General features: G+C 39.1%; 1 protein-coding gene across 6 annotated transcripts in view; it reads right to left on the reverse strand.

The window, feature by feature from the left end:
• corin (corin, serine peptidase) overlaps positions 1-14429 on the reverse strand; it is a 266366-nt gene that overhangs the window by 179236 nt on the left and 72701 nt on the right. For all 6 annotated transcript variants that reach the window (XM_072568771.1, XM_072568751.1, XM_072568761.1 and 3 more), the window contains one exon: positions 12223-12430. In XM_072568771.1, the coding sequence (XP_072424872.1) occupies positions 12223-12430 (208 nt within the window). The remainder of the gene's footprint in view (positions 1-12222; positions 12431-14429) is intronic.

The raw sequence follows: 14429 nt of genomic DNA on the forward strand, positions 1-14429 counted from the left end.
CTGTTTACACGTAAGTGGATGTCTGAGAAATGGGAGGCTTTCAAAAATGTGTTATTAAGAGCTCAGGGTCATTATGCTCCTATTAGAGTGAAAGGTAAGGCTGGTAAGATTACAGAATAATGAATAAATAATAAATATTGAGGTTCTAGTCAAGAATAAAAATGAATCATATATTAGATATAGACAACTGGGATCAAATGAATCAGTTGAACAGTGCAAAGAGTATGGGGCATTCTTAGGACGGAGGTCAGGAAGTTAATGAAAGGATACAAGATAGCATGGGCAGGTAAGGTAAAGGATAATCCAAAGAGATTCTGCAAGTGCATTAAGAGCAACAGAGCAACTAGAGAGAGTAGGGCCCCTTAAAGATAATCGAAGTCATCTTTGTGTTGAATGTTAGAGATATTAAATGAATATTTTGTGGCAGTTTTCACTGTGGAGAATGAAATGGGGACTAGAGAACTCAGAAAAATAAATATTGATGTTTTGAAAACAGTTCACATCAGGAAAGAGAAGGTGCTGGAAGTCTTAGAAAATATAAAGGTGAATAAACCTCTGGGACCTGATCTAGTGTATCCCTGGACTTTGTAGGAAGTTAGGGAGGAAATTATGGGGCCCTTGCAGAAATATTTCTATCATCTATAACATACGGTGAGGTGCCAAATGACTGGAGAGTGGCTAACGTTGTGCCTTTGTTTAAAAAAGGTTGGGAGGAGAAACCTGGGAATTGTAGACCTGTGAGTCTGACTTCAGTGGTCAATAAGTTGTTGGAGGTGATTTGGACATATAGCATTTGGAGAGGCAAGGAATGATTAGAGATAATTAGCAAGTGAAATTGTGTTTCACAAATTTGATTGAGGTTTTTGAGGAAGTAAACAAGAAAATTGATGAGGGCAGAGCAGTAGTCATTGTTTACTTGAACTTTAGTAAAGTCTTTGACAAGGTTCCACATAGAAGGCTAACTAGTAAAGTTAGATTACATGAGATTGATGGTGAGCTCACCAATTGGATACAAGATTGGCTCAATGGCAGCAGACAGAGAGGGTTGTTTTATCGGAATGGAAGCCCGTGGTGTTCCACAGAGAGTGGTGCTGGGCCCACTATTCTTCATCATTTACATAAATGATTCAGATGAAAATATAGAAGGCATGGTTAGGAGTTTGCAGAAGGCACTAAGGTTGATGGTATTGTGACAGTGAGGAAGGCTATCTAAAATTTAGACAAGTTGATCAATTGAGTCAATGGGTCAAGGAGGTTAATTTGAATAAATGCAAAGTATTGCATTTTGGTAAAGCAAACAAGGGGATTATACAATTAAAAGTAAGATCTTGAGTAGTGTTGTAGAACAGTGAGACTTAGGGGTTCAGGTATATAATTCTTTGAAGTTTGCATCATTTGTAGACATCGTGCTTAAGAAGGTATTTAGCATGCATGCCATCATTGCTCAGAGCTTTGATTTGGAATTGGAGTATTGAAGTTGTAAGGATATTGGTTAGGCCTCTTCTGGAATAATGTGTCCAGTTCTGATTATTCTGTTATAGGAAGATTTACCAGGATGTTGCTGGAAATGGAGGGTTTTAGTTATAAAGAGAAGCTGGATAGGCTGGGACTTTTTTCACTGGAGGATAGGAGGTTGAGGGGTGACCTTATAGAGGTTTATAAAATCTTGAGGGGCACAGATAAGCTGAACGGTGGATTTCTTTTCCCCACAATGGAGTATTTCCAGACGAGGATGCTTATCTTTAAGGTGAAAAGAGAAAGATTTTAAAAAGACATGAGGGGCAACCTCATTTCTTACACAGAAGGTGGTTCATGTGTGGAATTAACTTTCAAAGGAAATGGCGGACATGGGTACAGTTACAATGTTTAAAAGACATTGAGATAAGTACACAAATAAGAAATGTTTGGAGGGATAATGGGCCCAACATAGGCAGGTGGGACTAGTTTGGTTTGGAATTATGGTCAGTATGGATTGGTTTGTTTGAAGGGTCTGTTTCCATCTTGTACGACTCTATGACTCCATTAAAGATATATTATAAGCAACTGTCTAAGTAGGGGATGCCAAATAGTATAAAGCCTATTCCTACTTCACAATCAACAAATCTCAGTTTTCAATAGGAAAATACATCTTGACCTGAATATTATTCAAAGGATGGGAGTGGTTTAACAACAAAGAATAAGGGGCTCCTATAAACAGGAATATCCCACATTATTTAAATATTTAACAAAGTTGAATACCAAATACAGCGTTACAAAGACATTTGCTAAATCTTTAGTCACTCTACACATGGGGAAATTCTGCGTTACTTGATGAAGCAACATACAGAGGTGGCAAGAATGGGCATCATTTCCCAAGCAACACAGACAACCAGCTATGTTCATGCATGGTTACTGTATCCAAGCCTACCAGTACAATTTAAATTTATGTTGACTGTATTCAGCTTGACATGGTAGTAGGAAGAGAAATCCACTCTATGTCAATGTTTGATGAGCGTTTAATTAATTATCCAAAAGTAGAACCCAATGCCAATAGGAGATTCTGGCAGCTACCATTGAAAGAACAATAATATTGTTTATTACATTTATAAATTTTGTTGCAGAGATTTTGTTCAACAGATTACCATTTTGAATTGCCTTAATACCAGAGATTTTTGATGGACTATGTCCAATATTTAACAAGGTCGTTATGGAGTCATATGCCAAATAGATGACACAAAGATACATATGGAAACAGTTGATGAGCATAGTTAGAGTACACACAGTCTTCAAGAGTTTATACAAGGAAGGGCTCCAAACGGTCCTTGAGTTTGGTAAACCAGTCGGTAATTTTCTTTTCGCTTCACTTAGCAACTACCATGAAACACTTAAGGTAACTGAAGAAAATGCAAGGTAGCATTGAAAGCAGATTGAGATAATACTTTACAGAGCTTCAAAAATGTTAGCATCCATGGTGTATTAACACACTATAATCCAACCTTTTGAAACATTATACTGGTTCCTCCTTCAGCTACATGCTTTAGAGCAATGCTCTGCCAGGAGAAACTGAATGGGAGTTGCAAACAAGCCTGTTACACATCATGTGCATTATGGGGCACAGAGACACTGAAAACATAGAAGATTAGAGCATTCAACCCCTCAAGGCTGCTCTGCCATTCAATATGATCATGGCTGATCATTAATCTCAATACCCTAATCCTACCCTCCACCCATATCCCTTGATCCCTTTAGCCATAAAAGCTGTATCTACCTCCTTCTTGAAAACACTTAATGCTTTCACTTCAACCACTTTCTTTGGGAGTGATTTCTACAGCGTCACCACTGTCTAGGTGAAGACATTTCTCTTCAGGTCAGTCCTAAAAGGTTTACTAGTTATCTGGTCCTGCATCAAGCCTGTCTTGTTCTGTTGTTGTCTTATGTTTCTATGGGATCCCCATCTCATTTTTCTCAACTTCAGTGAATACAATCTTAACCAACTCAGTCGCTCTCTGTATATCAGTCCTGCCATCCCAGGAATCAATTTGGTAAACATTCACTGTACTCCCGCTATGTCAATAGCACCCTTCCTCAGATAAGGAGACCAAAATTGCACACAATATTCCAGGTGCGGCCTCACCAATGCCCTGTATAATTGCAGCAAGGATTCCTTGTTCCTGTCCTCAAATCCTCTCGTTATGAAGGCCAACACATGGGTTGCCTTCTTTACTGCCTACTGAACCTGCATGCTTACTTTCAGCAACCGGTGCATGAGGACACCCAGGTCTCATTGAACATTTCTCTCTCTCTCAATTTACACCCTTCCTATTTTTGCTACTAAAGTGGATAACCTCATATTTATCCCCATTGTACTGCATCTGCCATGTATTTGCCCACTCATTCAGCCTGTCCAAATTACACTGCAACATCACAGCTCACCCTTCCACCCAGCCTTGTGTCGTCCCTAAAATTTGATATATTACAATACACTGTAATTGAGAAGGAAGCCCCTTTCCGCTCCACGGGCTTTTGAGAGATTATCGGTCTCCATCTTGGTCTGAAAATCAGCATAGAAAGAAATCACAAACTTCATTGTCTGCTGGATGAGAGAGGATGAGCAAAACTTCCTCTAAGAATACAAAGATTTTTACTTCAGCTTTTCATTTTATAGAAAACGGTATACATGCTGGAAAAACTACCGATGATGGCCGTGGCACTCTGATATGATGGATAGCAGCCTTATGAGTCATGATGTTGAGTATGTCAAGTTAGACTCTAAGTCCATTGCAGCATAATGGACAGCAAGTCACAATAGCTTTGCCAGATCTGATAGGAGTAGTTCAGGAACCAGAGAAGCCTCTACATCTGTTGGTACTGTTTTGAAAGACTCTGAGTTGGCTATGAAAACATAATTAAAACTCTGATAGCAGTTTACAATTGTGGTGGCTTAGCAGTGCATGACAAATATTAGTCATTCCAGCTTCACTTCAGAAAGAAATCTCAGGGAAAATTCATCAGGGACATTTAGGCAATATCAATTGCAACAACAGAGCTCAGTCAATGGTGGCCTAGGATCTCCACAAACATGAAGGATCTTACTGATCAGAAGAAGATCTGTGCCATGAGGTTATCCCAAGTGAAACACAATATATTTGCAATGCAGATCCTGGGTGTGGTTATTTTAGACAATGGACCATGGTTTGATAATGAGCACTTCGGTCAATTGGCAGCCAGTTGTAGATTTCAGCATATCGCAAGAATAGGAAAGCTGAGTGTGAAGTCAGGGACATGAAACTGCTCTTGAAGAAGAATGCCAGTTATTGTACAATGCCGCTAGATTGTAGATCTGCTCCAGTCTATTGTAGCCAAAGTCACTAATGGGCAGGAAGTTGAAGAGTCAGGTCCCCATCCTAAAGAGGTTGATTCCACATTTACACTTACTGGATTATCAAAACATTTATATAATAAGGAGCAGTCTTATCATACACAGTAGGCCACACACAGCAATTGGTGCTACTGAGTGAGACTGTTGTCACATTTAGGGACAGCAGCTGTGAGCCAGGATCCAAACAGAAACGGTATGGGAGCTTGTAAAAAGAGCTACAGACCAGCATAGATTGTATATTGTTTGTACTGCCAAAAGGATTTCACAAAGGAACCACAAGAACATTATCCCTTCAGGGCTCACCACTAATAAACTGAAACAAATCCAAGAGGAACTTGGTAATACAAGGCCACTAGAGTGCAAACTGTTCAAGAGAAGAAATATCAACTACCTCTCATCCAGGAAACTACTAAGTCCAAAGGAATACATTCTAGAACTTCCAGATTTCTGAATTTATCATTTTCAGGCACTTTGGGGAAAATGAGGTAGAGGTAACTGTAGTTATATACTTAAAGTATAATATTCATAGTGGGGAAAAATGCTTGTCGAAGAAAGGTTAATCCTGAGGAGTGTCATAAGCACCACCCACAAAGAAGATGTCATATTGAGTTGAGGGCTTTGACACCTAACATCTAGTCTGCCTCAAAGTCTCCGTAACAATGTCTGGCAACTTAATGCAATCTATAACTAGTTGCTAATATGCAATGAACTATATCATGTTAAATACAAGATTCTTTTCTAGTAAGAAGAAGTAGTGGGTTTTTCTACCCATTAGACCAAGCAGGTCCTGTAGTTTTCTACAATTGCATAGGATCCTGGCAATAACTTTCATCATGGACTGGCATATCAATACAACATCTTGTCCCAAGAAAACTACAGAATATCGAACTTAAAACTTATAGTAACAAACTTAATTGTTACTTAGGAATTTACAAATAACTGGATCTTTAGTTTATTTTAAGAGCATTTGATGAAAACATTAATGATATGGAAAAAATTCTAAATATACTACATTACAAAATAACAAACAAGCATAAACTCAAAATGCCTGTGGCCATGCAACTTCTTTGCTCCCAGTAGTAATAGCAATAAATTGAAAAAGCTAAAAACTATCTTCGATTCTGTTCCATTTTACAAACCATACATGCAAATTAACCTTATAACAGCATGTGGTCCTCAACACTGCTTTGACCTTGACAAGCCTAAGATTATTGCTCTCTATGAATTGACATGACCAGTTACATAATGTTAAAAACTTGCAACAACGTCATCCATGCCATTTTTCAAATAATTTTCCTAACAGACATCCTGGGACTGAAATAGTTATATTTAACTGATTTGACAGTTTTCACAAACTTTCATTGACTGAATTTGTTAAAAAATCAAAGTTAAATGTGTTACATATATTTTTCTCTTTGTTCCTATTTCTTCCTTTAATATCAAACACTCGGACAGTGTAATGTACTTTATATTAATTAATTTCACTTCTTTAAGTGCTTCTTTAAAACAGTCAAGATTTTTAAAAAGGTTGGTATTTTTGACAAGTGTAAACTCAAAATGCGTGTGACCATGCAGCTTCTTTGCTCTGAAGTCACCATATTTTTGCTTATTCTCCTGATTAACTTGATGGTCTACTCCAATTTGGTTGATCAATCACACATTGCACTCAAACAGCAAAGCAGCAAATGTTTGTGGGGGCTCTTCCTCTCCCCACACTAAACCAAAATGCATCTTGTACACGTACACACACACATACCAAAATCATAGTTAATTTCTACAATTTGATTATTGTAACAGATATTCATTAAAGGACAAAGATTTTGTTTGACGTAAAATAAAGTTTAATACATTATGCTTGAATCAATAAGATAGAAATTGCTGTCATTAGCAGTTGCAACATACTTCAGCCAATTTCCTTTCTCTGCGGTTTTAAAGAATGCCACGCGAACATATTAATGTTAAAATAATAAGGATAGGAATTTGCTTTGTATGGCTCAAAAATGTCAACATTCACTTCTGGCTTAATAGGATTATTATTGTAGACCAGCATCTAAATTATTTGCCACAATAGAAGGGAATTTCACCTTGCAGATTCTTTTTAAGAGTTCACTTGAACTGAGGCCATATCCGGAGCTTTGTGAAATAACAGCTCCCAAATAAATGCCCAACGGATGAACTCTCCTCCAGAAGAATGGGCATAAGATGAACCAACAAATTAAAGACCTGTAAACTTTACTCCCACTGTTTTCAGTATTATACGGATAATAGGGAGTAATTTTAAGAGTCATGAGCTAATCCAGCATAATCAGGCGGTTTTACAAATGAGTTGTTGTGCTCGACTAAGTTATTTGACTCCTTTGAATAACTAACAGATTTCACAAGTGGGATCAACTGGACTTTGGGACAGCATTTGACACAATCCCACAGAATGGCCTATTGCTAAGGTCTAAGCCTAATGTAATATATGGAAAGTATTAAAAAGTGGTTGATAAATGGGCGGTTGGTTGGCAAAATGTAGCAGAGGGTGATGAGGGTCTAAATTGCACTGACTAGGAGGGTAATTGAGGCAGGAAAAGGTTGAGAGACTAAAACAATTACATGGACGAGCTCTTGACATATCATAACTTTCAAGGCTATGGATCAGGTGGTGGAAAGTAGGACTAGTGTAGATTTAGTGTAGCTTTGGCAGTATAGACCTGATGGGTGAAAGGGCCTCTTTTGTACTGAGTGATTCTATAATTCATCAATAAAAGATTAATAAAAGCTGACATATAACCTGTAACAAAAGACTTAGTGTTTTAGGTAACATAAATATACATTTTGTATATGTTACTTTGGAAAATTGTGTTTCTCCAAGACAGAAATAAGAGATGCAAAATGAAGAATTCATAATTGACCTTGTGCAGTTTCATTTGTCTTAACAAAGAATAGGGTAGTATTGAAATGTTATACAAAAATCCAATATTGAAACATTAATAAAATAGCCTGGTTACAATGTATTGGAAATCTTTCATGGGTCAGGAACCAACAATAATGAACAAACTTTTAAGTTAGCTAAATGTTTGACAGTTATACTAATTTGAGATAAGAAGGTATGAGTTAAGGTTTAAAAAAGATGACAAATAAGTATTTTGTTAACCTATTATCCAGTGCTAAGAAGAGGACAACACATTTCAGCCTGATTACCTGAAAGAGTCATAAGAAAGTCTGTGCCATTGATAAGTTAAGTTTTATCTCTTTTTACTGTTCCTTAAAATATTGTATAACATTTTAACTCGGTACAATTCTATCTTTTGTTGCTTAATAAACACCATGAATTGGAAATCTGATGTTTTTGGTCTCACCTGATGTTTAAGGCTCATAAGAACCTACATAACATACTATTGGGGATTCAAGATAGTTACAACATTATGCCACTTATAAATCATTCAAAAAAAGGAGACAAGAAATTCTTTCCACTCTATTATCCTGGTTGCCCCCTTCCCCCATTCAATTTGATGCAAGTCATGCTGTTTGCCATGGCCATGATTGCTGCCCTCAGCTAATGCTGTACACACTGTTCAGTGACTGAACACTTTAACCAAGAGCTCCCAAGATCATGACAGTTTAAGATAATTTCAAGCCAGCAAGCATTGCTTAAAAGGGAAGGTGCATCGTGCTGTGCAAGCCACTGTGGCATTGAAAAAAAATTGAATGATGGCACAACATAGGAGACAGCAGGCTCCAAGTTTTTTGAAGAATGCATTGGACACCTTTTTGGAGGAGTTGGAAAGGAGGAGAGGAGGGTTGTAAACCCAGAAAGTCCTCCAGCCAAATGCTGTGTTTCCAACACAAACGATCCATAACAATAAAGACCAATTTACTAAGTTCTTTAAAAAAACTGCTTTACAGGTAAATTATATCTTTAATCCAGTGAAACGTAAGGAGGAATGTAATTGCATTTTTGATGAACTTAAAAGAAGAATGCAAAACTGATCATTTTTGAGTTCTTTAAGTTTGTCTATAGCCTGGACATAATGAATAGGACACTACATGGTTCAAAGAACAATCAAACTACAGTTCAAACAACAGGCACAAACATGGTGTTTACAAAAGATTTTATAATTAGCTGATCATGTGAATAAAACTCCAAACAGGAAATTCAAATCCAATTGAAAACGTTTACTGGGTGGGGGGGAATGAAAACTGTCAGTCAATAAAATGAACAAGTTACTTTTTGAAAATCCAAAATACTCTGAAGTTAAATTCTTTTTCACACACGATGGTCAGCCTTGTATGAACAAGCAATGTGTAGTCAAAGGATGAAGGGGACATCAGAAATTGCCAATGGTTACATTATGCCAGAAGCCTCATAAAGCATTTTGGCATTAACCTAATAGCCAGATCAAGTTATGGTTCAATGTACAATGAGCTTTCCTTACTTCACGCATTAACATAGAACATAGAACATAGAACATAGAACATAGAACATAGAACATAGAACAATACAGCACAGAACAGGCCCTTCGGCCCACGATGTTGTGCCGAACTTCTAACCTAGATTAAGCACCCATCCATGTACCTATCCAAATGCCGCTTAAAGGTCGCCAATGAATCTGACTCTACCACTCCCTCGGGCAGCGCATTCCATGCCCCCACCACTCTCTGGGTAAAGAACCCACCCCTGACATCTCCCCTATACCTTCCACCCTTCACCTTAAATTTATGTCCCCTTGTAACACTCTGTTGTACCCGGGGAAAAAGTTTCTGACTGTCTACTCTATCTATTCCTCTGATCATCTTATAAACCTCGATCAAGTCACCCCTCATCCTTCGCCGTTCCAACGAGAAAAGGCCGAGAACTCTCAACCTATCCTCGTACGACCTACTCTCCATTCCAGGCAACATCCTGGTAAATCTTCTCTGCACCCTCTCCAAAGCTTCCACATCTTTCCTAAAGTGAGGCGACCAGAACTGCACACAGTACTCCAAATGTGGCCTAACCAAAGTCCTGTACAGCTGCAACATCACCTCACGACTCTTGAATTCAATCCCTCTGCTAATGAACGATAATACTCCATAGGCCTTCTTACAAACTCTATCCACCTGAGTGGCAACCTTCAAAGATCTATGTACATAGACCCCAAGATCCCTCTGTTCCTCCACCTGACCAAGAACCCTACCATTAACCCTGTATTCCGCTTCTGATTTGTTCTTCCAAAATGGACAACCTCACACTTGGCAGGGTTGAACTCCATCTGCCACTCCTCAGCCCAGCTCTGCATCCTATCTAAGTCCCTCTGCAGCCGACAACAGCCCTCCTCACTGTCCACAACTCCACCTATCTTTGTATCATCTGCAAATTTACTGACCCACCCTTCGACTCCCTCCTCTAAGTCATTAATAAAAATTACAAACAGCAGAGGACCCAGAACTGATCCCTGCGGAACTCCACTTGTAACTGGACTCCATGCTGAATATTTACCATCTACCACCACTCTCTGACTTCTACCGGTTAGCCAGTTTTCTATCCAATTGGCCAAATTTCCCTCTATCCCATGCCTCCTGACTTTCCGCATAACCCTACCATGGGGAACCTTATCAAATGCCTTACTAAAATCCATGTACACTACATCCACTGCTCTACCCTCATCCACATGCTTGGTCACCTCCTCGAAGAATTCAATAAGACTTGTAAGGCAAGACCTACCCTTCACAAATCCGTGCTGGCTGTCCCTAATCAAGCAGTGTCTTTCCAGATACTCGTAAATCCTATCCCTCAGTACCCTTTCCATTACTTTGCCTGCCACAGAAGTAAGACTAACTGGCCTGTAATTCCCGGGGTTATCCCTATTCCCTTTTTTGAACAGGGGCACAACATTCGCTACTCTCCAGTCCCCTGGTACCACCCCAGTTGCCAGTGAAGACGAGAAGATCATTGCCAACGGTACTGCAATTTCCTCTCTTGCTTCCCACATAATCCTAGGATATATCCCGTCAGGCCCGGGGGACTTGTCTATCCTCAAGTTGTTCAAAATGTCCAACACATCTTCCTTCCTAACAGGTATCTCTTCTAGCTTATCAGTCCGTTTCACACTCTCCTCTTCAACAATACGGTCCCTCTCGTTCGTAAATACTGAAGAGAAGTACTTGTTCAAGACCTCTCCTATCTCTTCCGACTCAATACACAGTCTCCCACCACTGTCCTTGATCGGACCTACCCTCGTTCTCGTCATTCTCAGGTTTCTCACATATGCATAGAATGCCTTGGGGTTATCCTTGATCCTATCCGCCAGGGATTTTTCATGCCCTCTCTTAGCTCTCCTAATCCCTTTCTTCAGGTCCCTTCTGGCTATCCTGTATCCCTCCACTGCTCTGTCTGAACCTTGTTTCCTCAACCTTATGTAAGCCTCCTTCTTCCTCTTTACTAGACATTCAACCTCCCTCGTCAACCAAGGCTCCCTCACACGACCATTTCTTCCCTGCCTGATCGGTACATACATATCAAGGACACGTCGTATCTGCTCCTTGAAAAAGTCCCACATTTCCACCACATCCTTCCCTAACAGCCTATGCTCCCAACGTATGCTCCTCAAATCCTGTCTTACAGCATCGTAATTTCCCTTCCCCCAATTGTAAAATCTACCTTGTTGTGCGCACCTATCTCTCTCCATAACCAAGGTGAAAGTCACAGAATTGTGGTCGCCATCACCAAAATGTTCACCCACCAACAAGCCCACCACTTGTCCCGGTTCGTTACCGAGTACCAAATCCAATATGGCCTCCCCTCTGGTTGGACAATCTACATACTGCGTTAGAAAAGCTTCCTGGACACACTGCACAAACACCGCCCCATCCAATCTACTTGATCTAAAGAGCTTCCAATCAATATTTGGGAAGTTGAAGTCGCCCATGACTACGACCCTGTGGCTTCTGCACCTTTCCAAAATCTGTTTCCCAATCTGTTTCTCCACATCTCTGCTGCTATTGGGGGGCCTATAATAAACACCCAATAAGGTGACTGCACCTTTCCTATTTCTGACTTTTTGTTTGCATAGTATAACCCATACCTATCAGGACTTGACACTTTCCCCAAAGTAATGTCAGTAAATACTCAGATATTTTGAAAATGATATTGTTATTCTGAAGTATAGGTAATGCATTCATTTCAAATTCCTGTACAATTTCAAAGAAAGCATTTATTTATTATTGTAAATGCCTCTATAATACAAGATATAAAAGAAATTTGGTCCCAAAGCATTCAGTATTTGCATGATAATATTACAAAATGTTATTATCTGGCTGACAGATATCTCCAATAAAGACAAACAGGATACATCTCCTTCTGCACAATTTGAAAACCACTGGTTTACCTGCTCACCTACCTCTCAGTGCTGTTGATACACTCTGGGAGAGCAATGCTGCAACCAAACAGCATAATATGTTGATAGCAGCGCAAAAGGTTAAGCTGACTGAAGAAGCGGATGAACATTTCCATGTCTGAGTTGCTGTAGTTTGAAAGATAGGGTGGTACAGTAGTCTGATTATAGGGCAGTATTTCACACAGACTGTAACTTAAGTTGTTACAGGTACCTGTAAGAAAGAACAACAAGTGTGTAAAATCATGTTTTTAAGAAAAAAAGCACCAAAACCAAGGTCCTCAGCTTTGATAACAGACTTTGTGGATTAATTCTCAAAATAGAAAACTTATATTCTATTCAAATATGACCCAAGTACTCAGCCCATTCCAATATGTTTCTTGGGAACTTGACAACGGAAACCATCAGCTTGGAAACTTTACAAGTCACCACCACAGGGAGTAGTTAAACTAATTTCAGTGAATATTTAATTATGCATCTAATTAACCAATTACAACTATATGCCCAGTTAACTTTTTTAAAAAAGGTCCAAAATGAATAAATAATAAACTAACTTTCCCAAAAACGTATTCTGAATACATATTGTTTAATGCTTCCAAATATAATCTGGTGGACTATAACCTGGTGTTGTGTGACTTTTAACTTTGTACACCCGAGTCCAACACCAGCACTTCCAAATCAAGAAAAAGCATGTCATTCATGGTGTTATAGAGGTGACACTGAACACAAGTACAAGGAAGTAATGTTTAACATTTCTGGACAGCTTGCTTTCAGAGGAATGTCAAGTTTTTGGAATGGGTACAGGTGAGGATAACCAGATGAAACCAGAGACAAAGGCTTCCCTTGGAGAACATTAGAATGTTTTCATTGAAAGCAAAAGAGATTAAAAGATCAAAGTTAGGTATGGAATATATGAAATAACTGCACAGAGGTCAGCATCCTGTCACCAAGTCACCCTTTATTTACATGTGCACAATATGTGTCTCTGACCAGTCAGCTCAGAGCCAGTCCTTAGAATCAGGAGACTCTCAATCAACTGTTATGATCTGTCAACCAGGGCTCCCTGATTGGCTCAGATTACCTGCCCCAATCAAGGATTTCATAGTCAATGAGATCCACCCAGCCCTGGTTCTACTCAATACAGTATAAATGAAGTAGGAATGAAGAAAGATGAAGTAAGTTTTGCTCTGGCTTGTGGGTCTGTAACCAAAGGTTTAACATATAAAACATAAAATGATATACAGATACTCTTGTGTGAGAGACGATTTGAAAATTAATGTCAGAGCCCCCACATTCTCCTCAGTTGCCTCTCAGAGCAGCCTGGGAAGTCTCTTATCTGGACCAAGATATTATCAATTTTCAAGCCTGAAAATGTGGTAATACCTCCTCAATTTCAATTTGTTCAAGTAGATCATAGTCCTCCTCCCTGATTTCTATACTTCTCTACAGAGAATAGAGATGTACTCATTTAAAACCTTAACGACATCTCTGGTTCCACACAATTTGCCACTTTGGTTCTCAATGGGTCCTGCTCATGCCCTTGATAGGCTCTTGCCTTTTATATATAATACTTTCCTTTATTTTAACTATCACTGTTTTTTTTCTTATCCCCTCTTTGCTTTCCTTATTTCTTTTTCTAAATTAACTCCCTGCTCTTTCTATAGTTCTCTAAGGCTTCTGCCTTAAGCCCTTAGTATCTACCATAATCATCCCTTTTCTTCCCCTTATCCAATCTTGTATATTCCTCAACATACAGATTTTTCCAGAGTTGTTGGTTCCCCCTTTATGGGAGCATATTGGCCCTCATTGTCAATTACTGTGAGAAGTTATTTGAGTCCATAATTACTCTGATTAACTATAAATGCAATTAAGTCACAGAAGATGTTTTGATATGGGCTAACATGGGGTTTAAGGCCATAGTTTTCTAAAAGTGGCCACTCAAGTAGATAGGGTGGTAAAGAAGGCATATGGCATGCTTGCCTTTGTTGGTCAGGGAATTGAGTACAAGAGTCAGGATGTCAGGTCTTTGATTTATAAGACTTGAATTAGGCCACACTTAGAGTATTGCATTCAATTCTGGTCGCCACATAAAAGGCAGGTTGTGGAGGTTTTGCAGATGGTGCAGAGGTGCTTTACTAGGATGCTGCTGCATTTGGGAGAATGAGCTATAAGGAGAGATGAGAAAAATTCAGCTTGTTTTCTCTGGAGTTGCA

The sequence above is a fragment of the Chiloscyllium punctatum genome, chromosome 1 (assembly GCF_047496795.1).
Source record: "Chiloscyllium punctatum isolate Juve2018m chromosome 1, sChiPun1.3, whole genome shotgun sequence".
NCBI lineage: Eukaryota > Metazoa > Chordata > Chondrichthyes > Orectolobiformes > Hemiscylliidae > Chiloscyllium > Chiloscyllium punctatum.